The sequence below is a fragment of the Camarhynchus parvulus genome, chromosome 1, assembly GCF_901933205.1.
Source record: "Camarhynchus parvulus chromosome 1, STF_HiC, whole genome shotgun sequence".
Classification (NCBI taxonomy): domain Eukaryota; kingdom Metazoa; phylum Chordata; class Aves; order Passeriformes; family Thraupidae; genus Camarhynchus; species Camarhynchus parvulus.
The window spans coordinates 8,919,165-8,934,059 of record NC_044571.1 but is presented as its reverse complement, the minus strand read 5'-3'; the positions used below and the strand labels follow the sequence as shown (position 1 = coordinate 8,934,059).

Genomic DNA, 14,895 nt, shown 5'->3' with positions numbered 1-14,895 from the left:
CTGTCATTTCTATATCAGAATCCAGTGCAGCGGCCCCGGCCCCGCTCCCGGCCCCGCCGCCCCTTCCTCACCCTCGTACTCCAGGCTGGCCCGGGCGCCCAGGGCAAGCAGCGCGGCGAGGCGCAGCCAGCAGCTCCCCATGCTCCTCACGGCGGCTCTGCCCGCGCCGGGGCTGCAGCAGGAGGAGGAGAAGGAGGAGGAGGAGGAGGAGCAGGAGGAAGAGGAGCGGGACGGGGACATTCTCCAAGCGGCTCCCGGCCGCCGCCGGAGTCTCCTCCTCCCGCTGCCCCGCCTCGCTTCCCGGGAAGGGTTGGGCCCGCCGGGGCTCCGGGGTCCCTGTGCTGTGTGTTGTCCCCCGCCGAGGGGCTCCTGCTGCCCGGTGGCCCCCGGGACTCTCCCTGTGGTGCCCTGGCCCGGAGAGATGTGCGGGATCCCCGCCTGGTCCGTGAGCCGGCCCTGCTACGCCGGCCCTGCCTCAGCCAGGGCACCGAGGGGCCGGGACTGCGTGCCTGGCCAGATGTCTTCCCATAGCATCACAGAACCCACAGGGTTGGAAAAGACACCTGAGATCATCGAGTGTAACCTGTGACCACCATGTCAACTATAACACGGCACCGAGTGTCATGTCCAGTCGTTCCTTAAACACCTCAGGGAGTATGACTCCCCCACCTCCCTGGACTGCCCGTTCCGATGTGTCACCACCTTTTCCGTGAAAAAAAATATTCTTCTAATGCCCTGCCCTGGTGCAGCTTAACACCACGTGCTCTCATCCCATCTCTTGCTGCCTGGTGGAAGAGATCTCGTTTTGCTTCACCCTCCTTTCAGGGAGTCCTAGAGAGCAACACGGTGCCCACTGAGCTCCTTCATTCCAGGCTAAGCCCAGCTCCCTCAGCCCCTCCTCACAGCACTTGTGCTCCAGAGCCTTCCCAGCTCAGTTCCCCTTCTCTGGACATGCTCCAGCCCCTCAAAGTCCTTGCTGAATTAAAGGGTCCAGAACTGGACACAGCACTCGTGGTGTGCCGCACCAGTACAGGGGGACAATCCCTGCCCTGGTCCTGCTGGCCACACTATTGGTGACACAGGCCAGGTGACACTGGCCTCCCCTGGGCACATGTGGCTCATGTTCAGCCACTGCTGCCCAGCACCTCCAGGTCCTTTTCCTCCAGGAACCTTTCCAGCCACTCCACCCTAGCCTATAGTGGAAAGATCACCACATTTCCAACTTTTTTAATGCTGCTGGGAAACAGAGAACAGCCAAAAAAAAAAAACCAACTAAAAATGCAGCAATAATAGCCAATTATTGCATGGTAGATTTCACAGAATAACAAAAAGAAGAGAGCAAAATGAAAAACAACAAAAAAACCAAAAGCCACCTCAAAACTATAATGACACTGTCTTGAGCACACAGAAACAACATGAATTAAATGAACCTAGGTGGCATCTTCTGTAGTCTGCAGACTACAGAAAAACCAAAAGCCACCTCAAAACTATGATAGTCTTGAGAACACAAAACAACATTAATTAAATGAATCTAGGCAGCATTTTCTGTAGTGTGCAGGCACTGTCTACTCTTGATACAGGGCAGAAAGAGAAAGCTCCTTTCACATTGAACCTATCCTTCAAATCAAAGAAAAAGTGCTTGGGAATTCCTCCCATTTTCACAAGGTCATCAGTTTAACCATGTGTAAGAAGAGAATGACCAGTTTTCACCAGTAAGTCTGTAACATCTGGATTTAGTTCCTCCAATGTTTTGCCTCAGAGTTTTACATTCCACAGTACCTGAAGGCATATCAAATATGTGCCATATCAAATATGTGAATTTAAAACCTTAGCTCCACTGCAGCAAACCGAAGAGCTTCTTGGAGAATGGCAGGGCTAAGGTCACTCAGACCTCAGAAGTCTGGAAGAAGCACATGACGGGGCAGAAAAGGCACAAAATGGTCATGATGTTCACATTTTGTGTGTAAAAATACTTCCATTCATCTTTATGATGGTACTAAAAATGGAAAGCTGGGTTTTTCATCTCATTCTTTACTGGCTGAACATTACACCCCAGAGGTCTGCAAAGTTCATGTTTAAAAACTATTTGCTTTGGTGGGACCTCAGTATTTGTTTAAAAACTGCCTGCACAGTTAGGTGTTTTGTTGCATCTGGTCTATGAAGCCTCACATACGTATTTTGTTGTTGTTTTATTATAGAAATCCTACCATCATAGAAGGGTTTGGGTTGGAATGGACCTTAAAGCATTGAAACACAACAATTTTGTATTCAGCAACAATTGCGCTTAACTGAGAAGCAGAGGATATCAAGAAAATCATGGCATGTTCCTGAATGCCAGCCAAGTTAATAATCTTAGGTGCAGTTTATTACCCTAAATGAATAACTTCCAGAGTTGTTTAAGCATTTCTCTGCTCATATATATGGAAATACACAGGTGTATAGCACAGATTTGAGTTTCCATGCACAACCACAAGCTCCAGTCTACTGTTGTGCTTCTATTCCTGGCAGGTGTACAGTCTTTTAGGCACAGAAAGCAATCCTACACCAATAGGATCCTCTCAGGGCTGTACACAGATTAATTCACTGTGTCTCAGTATTGATTAAGATGCAAACACCATGTTTTAGTGCACAGGTTTTAACTTGCTTCAAGAGAGATGCCTCATAGAAGATCCCATCAAAGAAGAGCTCTTTCAAAGTCACAATCAAAGCACAACTGAAATGCAGAACGGAAAACTTCAGAATTATCAAGCTCAAAAAAGGTCAGAGATGCCTGAAGTTCGCATGCCAGCAGTAGTTTATGCTTTGTGAAGTAAAATCACCCAATTACACAGAAATCATTAACTGGATTAGAAAATGCAGGCATGGGTTCTTCTCTCAAAAGATTATCTCTTTCCTCCTCCCTTGCCACCTGTGACCCAATGTGACTATGAAGAAACACTATAGCTGACACCAAGCCCTGAAGGTGCTTCCAAGTAGATTAATTACATGTTGAGAGAGCTATTGCTCTGCATAGAAGGCAGATAACAAAATAAAACTTGTTTCATGTGTTGGCAAATATTGTGCAGCAAAAAAAGCACTACTCCAGATCAAGGAGTTTCCTTCACCTCAATGAAATCCCATCTCCAGAAGCAGGTAGCCATGCCCATGCAGTTTACTCTCAGAAAAATCAGTGGTGGGATTGAAACTAGATAGATACAGAAGTTAGTGCTAGTCCAGAAAAGCTCTGTAAAATAAAACTGAAATCTGCTTCCTTTTATGGAGACATGTAGATATCTTAGATACAGCAAAACCAAAGCAAAACACTTTCCACCACTGATTTTGGTTTATTTTTCCCACTCCAGACTGGCAATAAAAAGTGGAAGTGGCTCAAATGGCTCTGACTCAATGCAGGCAGAAGTGCTGTAACACAGCTGCAGTCAAGGGAAAGCTGGCAGACATAACAAGAAGCTACAAACCCCTTTGCCAACACCTCCGTAAGATCCAGGAACATTAGTGCAGTCCCAGTCTGCTCCTGGATACCTTGCTCCATGGCAAATGAATTTGCTTTCACTGTAATCAGGTGTTTAGTGTTAGAATGAGCAGTATGTCCAAATGCTGCTTGCAGTTTACACCATTAAATGGCCAAAGGTTGTTTTTTAAATACTATTCATTTGAAGCTGTTAAAAAAAATATTCTTCATTAAAATGGTGTCCTTATATTCAATGAAAACAAACGAGGTATTTCCAGAATACCAGTTCTGGAAATTCTAAAGAAAATGCCAGAATTCTAATTCTGGAAATTCTGGTTTGCCCTGAATTGCTCTTGTGATGTGACAATTTGGGTGATTCAATGAAAAGCGACAACTTAATTTAATTTCAAGTTATCAAACGTGTATACATCTACATATTGGGTTTTCAACAGAAAATTAAGGAAAATGTAGACCAAAAAACAATGAAATACATAGATGAAAAGCCTCTAAATTCTACTTTATTGCAATAAAGTGTTGATTACTGTGGGGGGAAAAAAAGAAGCTCAAAGGGCCAATAAAGATACAATTGGGAGTTAACATTGGTACAGCTTCAAGGAAAGTATCAGTCATCTCCTTTGTTGATCCATGTTTCCCACATAAGCCATGTTCCCTCAGTGGCTGAGCAGTATGAGCCACAAGGTGCCACAATGATTCATCAAGAGGATGGGATCAAGCTGGGAGCTTGGCTCAAAGGGAAAAATCTGAATATTACATACATGAATAGTGCCTTCAAGGGATACTGATTTTCAGCCCAACCAGTGAGTTGTTTTTTGTTTGTTTTGGCTCATTGCCCAAAGTCTTAAATAATAAGGAACAGAGGAAAAAGAAGAGTTAGCTTCCATGATTTTTTAAGCTGTCAAGAGAAAGTCCAAAAGCCTCTTTCCTCCCTTTTAAAGGGCTCCCTCCACCTGAATAAGGAACTTTCAATAAAGTGAAATACAGCAAAACAAAATAAAAACTCTGAGAAGGCCGGCAAACAAACAAAGTCACTGCTCATTTGGAAAGGCACCTCATAATGCCTCATAAAGCAACAGAGGAGATGAGAGAAACATGGAAGAGATGAGAGAAAAACATTTCCCTTGTTCAGGCTGTGAGGAATTCAAAGCTTGATTTTTTTCTTAAGGTACTCCTCATTAAATAATGCTAAAAAATTTAGTGGCAGCGTCTCTCTTTATGATCAGAAACTGTCACAGGCTGTTACCAGAGAGAGGATGAAAAGTGTCATGAACACTAAAATGCAAACCAATTCAGCTGAACAAAATGTACATCCTTTAATTGATAGGTATAAGAAAGGTATGGCTGCATTACATCTGCACAAAGCACAGCCATTTAGCTGCATACTGCAAAATATATTTGTTACCCTGAGCACAGATGCTTTTCGAGTTTAGTTTAGCTTTAGGTATAGCTTTTCTGCTATACCTAAACTCTGGCTTAGCCTTCAATAGGCACAGCAGCTATGGGGTTGTCCATGGATATAGAAGAATGTTCCACACAGAAGAATTTGCCCTCTGTGTCTGACAAAATACAAGAGGCTCTGCAAAGGCTGTTTTTTGTGAGGGGTCAGAGCCTGGAGCAGTGTCTCAGTGGTTATTCCATAGCATGAGATGGTGGTTAATTCATGTAGACACCATCACTGCAGTCAGGAGTAAGGGACTCTCACTTCTGGGAAGAAGGGAGTAACTTTGAATGGAAAACAGAGAAATAATTCCTGTGAACATATTTCAATATGGGGTTTTTTCCCTTATATTAAGATTTTAAGGGTCTTTAACATAGGCTTACATTTTAGGAGCACATTGAAAACACAAAAACAGGAAGTCACCTACAGAAGGTCAAAAAGAGACTGAAAAGAGATAGAACTACTGGTAACTGTTTAGTTAAATAAAGACCATTTAAGCTGAAAGTCTCTCTAATGATGAGTTCCAGTGGACTTTGGATAACTTTCCAAAGGAGGAGACTGAAAACTAATCCTGATCTATTCTGAATTGGTGGCAGATGGAAGAATTTTTTTAATTTTTTTATTTTTAATGCTGACACTGGAAACTGGCACATCTCAGCTTCTAACTTTGAATACTACAGTACCAGATACACTGGGGTTTTTTATCCTTCAGACACATTATTTCTGAAGCTCTGCCATTTTAAAAAGGTTTTTCAGATTTTATGAGCAGACTAAAAGAAAGGCTCCCTATGAAAAAATCTCAGTGTCAAGTGTGAGACACTACACCAACACTTGAAAACTAGCATCAGGAGCTGCTGTAATCCATAGGAAACTCTCCAACAAGTTCCTAGAAAACAGAAGGGGAGTGGAAAAATGTGATGTTGCCGACAGTAATCTCCTCCTGCTCTTTAGTAAGTGGAGACACAGTGTCAGAAGCAACACAGAAATACTATAAACCCTAAGCTGGCAGCAAGCACCCTTCTTTGAAGAAAATAGGGACTTTAAGGACTCCAGGACTACTTCTGCTCATGCTTTACTAGTGCTTTGCAAGGGTAGAGAAAAAGCAGGCATTGCACCAGTGAGGAACAGCCGAAGGAACAACTCCAGGGGAAACAGGGCAGTCAACGGGACAAAAACTGAGCAAAGACAACGGAAAAACACGTGGAACTCAAAATCCAAAAGAAGATGCAAAGGAGCTTCAAATTTAATAGCAAACCAATAACTGAAGGAAAAAGTAAGCAACTGCTGTCAGGAGTCAGGAGATAGGAATTTAATCTTTTTACAAAGAAGAGCATTAAAAACAGCCTCACAACAAACAGTATTTAATATAGCCAAAAGCCCAGAAATTGTATAAACCAATTTATAAGAAGCAGCTTGCTCCTTTGGTTTAAAATAATCAATGTTAATCACATCCTAAGGTAGAGTCAAACGTTCTTTTCACAGAGCCAGCAAAATATAATGCTGATTAGATTTTAAAGGAACATTTGAGACAGTCGCCCAAAACCCTTGCTTTTTTTCATTAATATTCATGGCAGTGGCAAATCCCCATCAGGAAGATGTTCTCACTTCCATCAAAATCAAGAGGGTAAACAAATTTCCTTCTGAAAGAGTGGTTGCCAAGGTCATTTGAGAGGATATTGGCTTAGAAGATCCAGCTTCACTGATGATACACACTGTTTGGTGCACCACAATATAAAAATGATATAAAGCTATTAGAGAGCATCCAAATGAGGCTACAAAGATGGAGAAGGGCCTTGAGGGGAAGCTGTGTGAGGAGCAGCTGAGGGCACTTGGTCTGTTCAACCTGGAGGAGACCTCACTGCAGTCACAGCTTCCTTGTGAGGGGAACAGGAGGGGCAGGCACTGATCTCTGCTCTGTGGGGACAGTGACAGGACCCAAGGGAATGGCCTGAAGTTGTGTCAGGGGAGGTTAAGGTTGATGTTAGGAAAAGGTTCTTCCCCCAGAGGGTGGCTGGGCACTGAACAGGCTCCCCCAGGGCAGTGGTCACAGCACCAGCCTGGCAGAGCTACAGAAACATTTGGACAATGCTGTCAGGTGGTGTTTTTGGGCTGCCCTGTGCAGAGCCAGGAGTTGAACTTTGACGATCCTAGTGGGTCCTTTCCAATTCAGGATATTCTATGATTCTTTATGTGTGTGTATATATATATATATATATATATATATATATACTATCTGTGTATATATATATATATATACACACACACACATACACATGTGGCTGTAGTGCCGAAGACAATGCTCAGAAACTGCAAATGCCCCAAACTAGAAAGTAAATAAATAAAAGGAAATAAAATAAAAATAATATTCAATTTCCTCTGCCTTTGGAACCTTAACTGCTGGTTTAAGGCAAAAGGAGACCAGGCAAAACCAATATAATAACTTAAACAAACTTAATGACCTCAACATACTGAGGCCATGTTTCCAGAATTACACCCTGATTCTTCAGGAGAGGGAAAAGGGCTATGGAAAATCCACTGCCACTACCAGAAACAGGAGAGCTGACTGAAGCACCTAAAAAGGAACCCTAAAAGAAACTTGTTTGGACAGAAGAGGAACATGGACACAGCCAACTTGGTTTTATATACAAAAGGTTTTAAATACAAAAAATACAAGAGGTATGGCCAGCACCATGGTCCTCAGCAAGAAGGATGATGATGCCCTGTTTCCTTCAGCTCCAAAAACTGCAGTGGCAGGTGCAGGCCCAGCCTCCTGACACCAGGACAGAGTGTGCTGGGAAGCTGCAGGGCTCAGCAGGGAAATGTGAAGTTGTGCTGTGTTTGGTGCAGCTACGATACCCAAGGATGGCCACGCTCTGGGTCCCTTTCATTAAGGGCAGGCTGATATGTAGGGATTGATGAACAACATCTGGCAGGAATGACCAGCTGCAGCAAGCAAAGCTGGCAGAGAGCTTCAAATTACCAAGGTCAGGGTTCACTTAACATAATTAGGAGATTATCCTTTAATAGTCAGTTCTATGAATTTTAGTTTCCACAAAATCAGTTTAGTACTGAAAAAATTCTCAAGTTTCATAAACATCTTTAAGATGACAATTAAAGACTGTCAGAAACAAGCCCCAAAAACAAAACAAGAGAAACTTGGAGCAGAACAGATATTTTTGAGTAACAGATGTACAGACTTGCTGGTATTCTTGTTACACCAGTTTCTTCTGAGTGTCAAAATATTACAGTAGTCAAAGACACTCAAAACATACACCAAAGATCAGGTGTTTGCCTCAGAATGGCAGGATTGAGATACCATTGTATTTCTCGCTGTTTCCTCTCACAGAAGGATCAAAGTCTGAGAAACTGACTTGTGAGGTTTCAGGGCGTGCCATTAAAAGCAGACTGACAACCTGCAAATCTGCCATGTGGACCAGAGAGGGATGTAAAAAGGGAGCATGTGAAACACACTGGGGGAAAAATAATCCACAAAAAAAGGTACAAAGCTAGAAATAGTTCTCACGGAAAAATGAAACCACTGCTTAATTGTTACTGAGAGTTAATACACTGTAAATAATGTGGAATTTTACCCAAACATGTGAGATGTATCACTGCCCATAATGCTCACAGCAGCTCCAGCCCTGACAGGGGCTTGGCCTCAGAGTGGCCCTGTCCCTGTATCCAGAGCTGATCCCTTTCCCAGCTCTGCTTATGCTTCTGGGCTGCTGGGGGAGATCCCTGTCCCCCTACCAGCCCTCACAGAACCAGGACAGACCTTACCCTGAAATCTTCTGTGTAGAAAAGAGAAATTTTGAATTCTCCACCTTTTTTTTTAAATAATTGAAAAATATCAGTTTTGCAGTTTCCTATGTGTCTCAACCAGGTACAACATTTCATAGAAAAATAACCTCTTCAGCTGAGGAACATGGGTTTTGCAAAAAGCCATAATGATTTGGATGACCCAGACACAAACATGAAATCAAGTGCTCACGTTCCTGGATGTGATGCTCTCACCATTCTCTTTGCAAATCTGAACCCATGTCAGATTAAATGCTCAAAGATTTGAATGGATTTCCACTGCTGACAGACCAAATAACCAAAGGATACACAGAATTGTCTATGTAAAAATGTGCTTCTAAGTTGATTCCTTTCCATGATTAAAGTTTCACCTCTTACAAAATTTTACTATAACACACAAAAAAATGAGAAACATACTGCACAGTCAGTTCCACAGTGTGGTGTGTCTTGGGTGCAAAAGACAATCAGCATCACTCCCTGGCCGCTATTATCACAGACCTGTACTGGCCTCATTACATTGAGGAAAATGGGATGTTGCGTTTGGCAGGGAGTCCTGGCAGAAGGCAAAGGGTCAGACAAGCTGCACACAGCAGCTCCCCAGGCACCTGCCTCTGGCCACTCTGCCCCTGTGCAGTCACAGGCTCTCATTTGTAAGGATTTAACAGCAACCTGAGACAAATTCAACATTTGACATTAAGAAAACAGCCAAAGGGCAACCTCCAGCAACACCTGACAGTAACCCAGCTCACCTGTGGGAACAGGAAACATTTTCTGGGAAAAAGCAGATATAGTACAGCTTGTTTCAACCATGCCTCGACAGCCCTGTGCCTTGGCAAGGAGCTGTCAGCAGGAGCAGTCCATCAGCCAGCTGCTGATGGGAGCTTGCTCCAGCTGTCAGAGTTTTTCAGGAGCCCGTTGCAGGGCTGGAACGCTCTCATTGCAGGTGGCTGACAAGTAAAAGCCCAGAAGCTGCAGTGCTGTCTGAACTTGTGAGTTGCTGTGCACCATGGTGCCTGCCAAGCTTCCCCCTCCACACACAGAAAGTGCCCTCTCTGCAATTCCTCACAGCAGTCGCACATTGGAAATGAGAGGTGACAAGGAATTGAATAGCATGGTTTTAAAAGTAATGTTTATAACACAAAACATGAGTTGCTACATCAGCTGTGAAAAGGGCTTGGGAGGAGGGTGAGGAGTTTGTGGAATGGAACAGGTGCCCAGGGCTTGCAGGTTGAACTTTATTTAAATTACTCATCTTTGCAGCCATCAGGTCTTACTTTCATCTTCCCTTTGTGCACTTATGTTGCCATTTGTCAGCCCCACTTACCATGGTGCCTTCATACAAGAAAGGCCAAGAACATTTTGGAGAGCATGGCTTACTGTGAACTGGAACCCTGAACACCACCTACGCCACAAGATCCATTATTAATATTTTATTTTATTCTCCTGTGTCACATACTACAAGTCTGATCTTTTTCTGTGCCCTGTCCTGCCTTCTCATGGTCTTTGTGCAGTAAGAGAAGCTTTGTTAATGGCAGAAGAGTAAACAGAGACCAGGACTGTACATTAGAGACAACATTCACCCACTGCAAATAAATTTAAGCCCATACTCCTTGTGATGGGCTTACAAATAGGGAACTGATTTCTAACTCAGATGGAGGACTTATTTTCAATTCCTTTGGACTGACCTGTTTTGGCAAACCAATTTACTCTTCCAATAGGGAAATGAGCTATAAATCAACATTATCTTTCTGCAGAGTTAAAAGTTGCTTTTTATTACACACAAAATAAAAAAATTATGGCTTTTAATGCATATTATTGCTAAAATGTTTGAGTGATTTTATAAGTATGATACATATTAATGATTTGCCTACAATATGGCAGACAAAAATATTGCAAAAGAATGGGTTTGGATAAGAATAAAACAAAAGTACTTAAAGGGCTGCAGTGCATGTCTCATGCTGTTCCTGATATCTAAGAGGTCTGAAATCCCTTGGAGACATCTAAAGGTACAGTTTAATATTCTTGGTTTTGACATGCAGTTGGAGAGAGGCACAGAATCCCCAATCAGAAACATTTCTCCTAAAAAAAGAGCCAAAACACAATTCAGGTGTTCCAATTTCCCAAAAGATGGCAAGCTGTCAGACAGTCAAACACTGCAAGCTTCCAGAGTGCTGCTGAAGCAGAGGCATCAGTGATACACCAAGAACATTGCTGGCATTCCTACAAATGCTGCCTTCCCTTATTAAAGAAACACTCAGGATTTTATATATTTGACTGGAAATTTCCCTAAACTCTAAGTCAAAGTAAGTTTCCAGTCATGGTTATCTCCTGTTCCTCCCACGCACGTATTTCCTACCTCATTGTAATAAACGTCAAGGACCAACAAGAAACTCAAAATGTTGTTCCAGATACCCATGAAAATGGATGCTCACCCAGAAGCTTTAACTGAAGCACTGAGGAGAGCAATGGAAAGACAAGCCAGAAGAGCACACAGGAATGTCCAGAGCCACAACCAGGTCCAGGTCACCCCTTTTCAGCTCCAAAGAGACACAAGAGCCATCTGTAGCATTTTCATAACTAAATACACACACATGGTGTTACTTGATATGGTGCAATGGCAGTAACTGCAGCTGAATGAATGTTATCAGTCAAAGCTCTCTGCACAAACCACATTACAAAGGGGACGCAGACACAGGCCAACCAACTGTTTTAATGCAACTAAAAAGAAATCAGTGCTGCAAAGCTGAAGCGATACCTTTACTTGTTAGTCATCTGTTCAGGTGACTTCAGCAAGTCATCTGGTTTTTTTCTTATTACAGTAATAGGAAAGGTACCTGCTTTCAGCACAGGGCACTCACATCCACTCCTTTCCCAGAAAATTATGGGAAAGACCTTTTTATTTTTTGTTGGGATGGTTTTCTTATTTACACATTTCACCACGACATATAACTCAGGTGCAATGTTTCTGTATCTGTCCCTAGGCAGTTTAGAACAGGGAATGCAAGCCAATGATTTTAATCTTCAGGAATAGCTGTACAGATGCATGCTAATTTTGGGCTCTTTCACTAACAAATCACACAGTATAACTAGAAAGCCACAATGGATGGACTCAAGACAGGCAGACTCGAACTGAGTAATTATATTTGAGTTGACAACTCCAAAGATAACTCCAACAGGCACAGGCTCACAATTTAACTGAGGGAGGAGCTGGAAGCAGCATCTTCCCCCATCTGGCCAGTCAGCATCAGGAAGTCTGACAAAAAACCTCTGAGGGACCCCAGGACGGAGCACAGACCCTGGCAGGTTAAAACTCTTGACACAGCCCAAAAGGAGACAGACTTTGCTGAGTGAATCATGTTGCCAGCCCAAGCTGGTTAAGTGCAGGCTTTGGGTAAACACCGCAGCACAACATGGCATGGCTGCCAAAGCCTGAATGCAGCACTGCTTCCAAACTGCAGTGCTATTCTTAGTGAATGTGTGTGCAACACATCTAAATCCAGTACCCTATATAACAATGGCATTTCCTCAAAAGAACAAGAAGAGGGCGAGAAGTGGGGAAGAAAAAAATCAGATGTCTTCATCACGCTGCTCAAATTATGAGATGAGTCTATTCAGAGTTGTGACAAATTTTAAATTTTGCACAACAGGAAAGAAAGAGTTTCCTTCCATATCAACACCACAGTAATTTCAGAAACTTCAAAACAAGATTAACTTATGAAACTTCTAAATCATCCAATCTTCACATGTGCAGTACTCTCACACATGCATATTTTTATCTACTGCAAGACCTGAAGCAAGTGATAGCACTAACATAAAATTTAATGTTATATATCTTACTGCAAAGCTGCAGAAGTTTCTTCTGTGTCTCCCTGAAGGACACAGCTGCACATCACAAATCAAAGACTATACAAATCAAAGATATATCTACCTATATGGAGATGTTTACTCACCAGTTTCAAACAACGAACGCAATCAAGAATCTTTATGACACACATCCTGCATGTTTGTTGTGGGTCTTCTTTTCTTTCCTCAAAAACAGCTCATAATGACCTGCAAGTGTCCCACAAGAACAACCCAAAATACACAAAATTTCAAGTATTCTTTGTTTTTCAGGTCTGTGCATCAGGCAGCAAAACTTGGGTCTTTTAGAGCAGCCCACCTGAACCCCAGACACGTCCTTAGCTGAAGACACATTTTCACTGAGCAAGCAAAAAAGCATGAAGTTATACAAACTCTATCTGCTCAAATGGCAAAAACCTTTGCCAAAAATGTCCAGCCACCCCCAGCTTGAGCTGCAAGGCTGCCAGAAGCTCAGCACTCTGCCATGGCTGGAGGTGTTTCCCTCTCCCAGCCTGTAATTTGCCCTGCACGCTGCCAGGAGGGGACGGCAGCTCTTCCCAAATACTGAGCTCGTGTTCAAGAGCCAAAAGGAGGGCAGTGAGGATATGCAGAAGTCTGGAAGAGGCAGCATCATCCAGAGCAGCAAGGTGGGACCCACCCTCAGTGCTTATTTCACATTCAAATAGCACAAGAGGTCACAGGAGAACATCCAAGAAAAATTCACGTGAATCATGTCCTGATTTTGCTCACTAGCAGGCTTCCCTCCCCCCAGAGGCTTGTGATCCCATGGAAACCACCCTGTTAACTCACAGCCAGGGATGCTCACCCAGGGGAAGGCAGGACACAAACTGATGGCTGTCTCAAGTGCAAGCTTTTACACTGTAGATGTTTGGCAAGCCTTTGTCGTGCCAGACTTACTGCTGCAGTGGACCAAGATTAGGGGTACAGCAGCTTACAGACATGCAAAAAATTGTCATTGATGGTTCTATGGCACCTCCTGTACCACCTCCAGTGCTTGCCCACACTTGGCTACCCAAGACATTAAATGCAGTTAGTTTGTGTTAACTGCATTTAATACCTGAAATACACCTTTCTGGCAAGGTGTATTTCACTTTGAGAGAAAGGACAGTTCAACAACTCATCGAAACATCCTTAATTTCACTGTCTGTTTATGTGATCTCACCCTGGAGATTTCAGTTGCACTGAAGCCCCCAGGTGCTGCTGAAGAGTGAGCAGGCTGAGCAGAGAGGAAGCAATGACCTGATTATTTAAGGACCACTCAGGAAAAAATGTACTGCTTTGGTAATGCTTATTAAGCTTATTAAGCAAGGAGTTTTCAGTGGGGAATTACTACAGCTCATGAAAACACTCCACTTCACACAGGAATATATGAAAGCAATGTCAGGAGATGAGTTAACATTATTGATTGATATTAACATGACATATCTGTTATGCCTGAGGTCACCTGAGAATGCTGCTGGAAGTCTTATTCATATGCAACTATCTAGGTAACTGGAGCTTGTTTAGAGCTTGTTTAGAGCCAGCCCATCCAAGGCACAACTGTGGATGAAGCCATACCTTAGAACACCTGCTTGTATTCAGAACATCACAGAATCATAGAATGGCTTGCATTGGAAAGGATCTTAAAGCTGATCAAGCCCCCTGCTGTGGACTAGGACACCATTCCTTATTCATTCCCATGCTGGGTTTTGTGCTGTGTTTGGCCAGCACACAACACACCCAGGGCTGTGCCCACCACAGTCACGAGCGGCGCCTGCAGCTCCACACTGGATCCTGTACATACAAATTGTCACCCAGAACTGGCAAGGCAGCCAGCAAACTGTGTCTAGAAGAAAAACACAACAAAAGAACTCTCAGCTAACACAACAGGCCCCACCCTTGGCACTGCAGAGCACCAGCTGCTCAGGGACCTGGAGATTGCTTCTGGACCATTCTGCAGCTTGGTCTGATGGAGCAGGAATCAAATCATTGTGATGCCAGATTTTTTTAAAGCCTGCCATTTGACTTTAAGCAATCTTAAATATTCTCTTCCTTCAGTTTTGTCCTCCTATCCTTCGTCTATTTATAGTATAAACACTTATTGGGTGAGAACTGCCTCTCTCTGAAGGGCTGAGGCACTCAGCAGTCTCAATGACAGATGAACTCTTGATCCAGCACACAACTTTGAGAACTACCATTTCCACAACCTGACTTCCATCTACTCATATTTAATCCAGAATATACACAGGTTATAAGCATATGGTGTTTATGTATATATTGTTTTCTTTGAATTAAATCTCATGCAGCTTTTGAAAATAGTTCCATAATATTACACGGTTCTCAAGTGATTTTA

General features: G+C 43.1%; 1 protein-coding gene across 4 annotated transcripts in view; it reads right to left on the bottom strand.

Moving 5' to 3' along the window:
- SRPX (sushi repeat containing protein X-linked) overlaps positions 1 to 14,895 on the bottom strand; it is a 40,025-nt gene that overhangs the window by 22,296 nt on the left and 2,834 nt on the right. The window contains exon 1 of one of the 4 annotated variants that reach the window (XM_030954358.1): positions 72 to 435. The exons of 2 other annotated variants lie outside the window; for them this stretch is intronic. In XM_030954358.1, coding sequence (XP_030810218.1) covers positions 72 to 240 — 169 coding nt within the window. In that variant the 5' untranslated portion in view covers positions 241 to 435. Of the gene's footprint in view, positions 1 to 71; positions 436 to 14,895 lie in introns of those variants that run through there. One more of the 4 variants, XM_030954349.1, reaches the window with a different exon arrangement.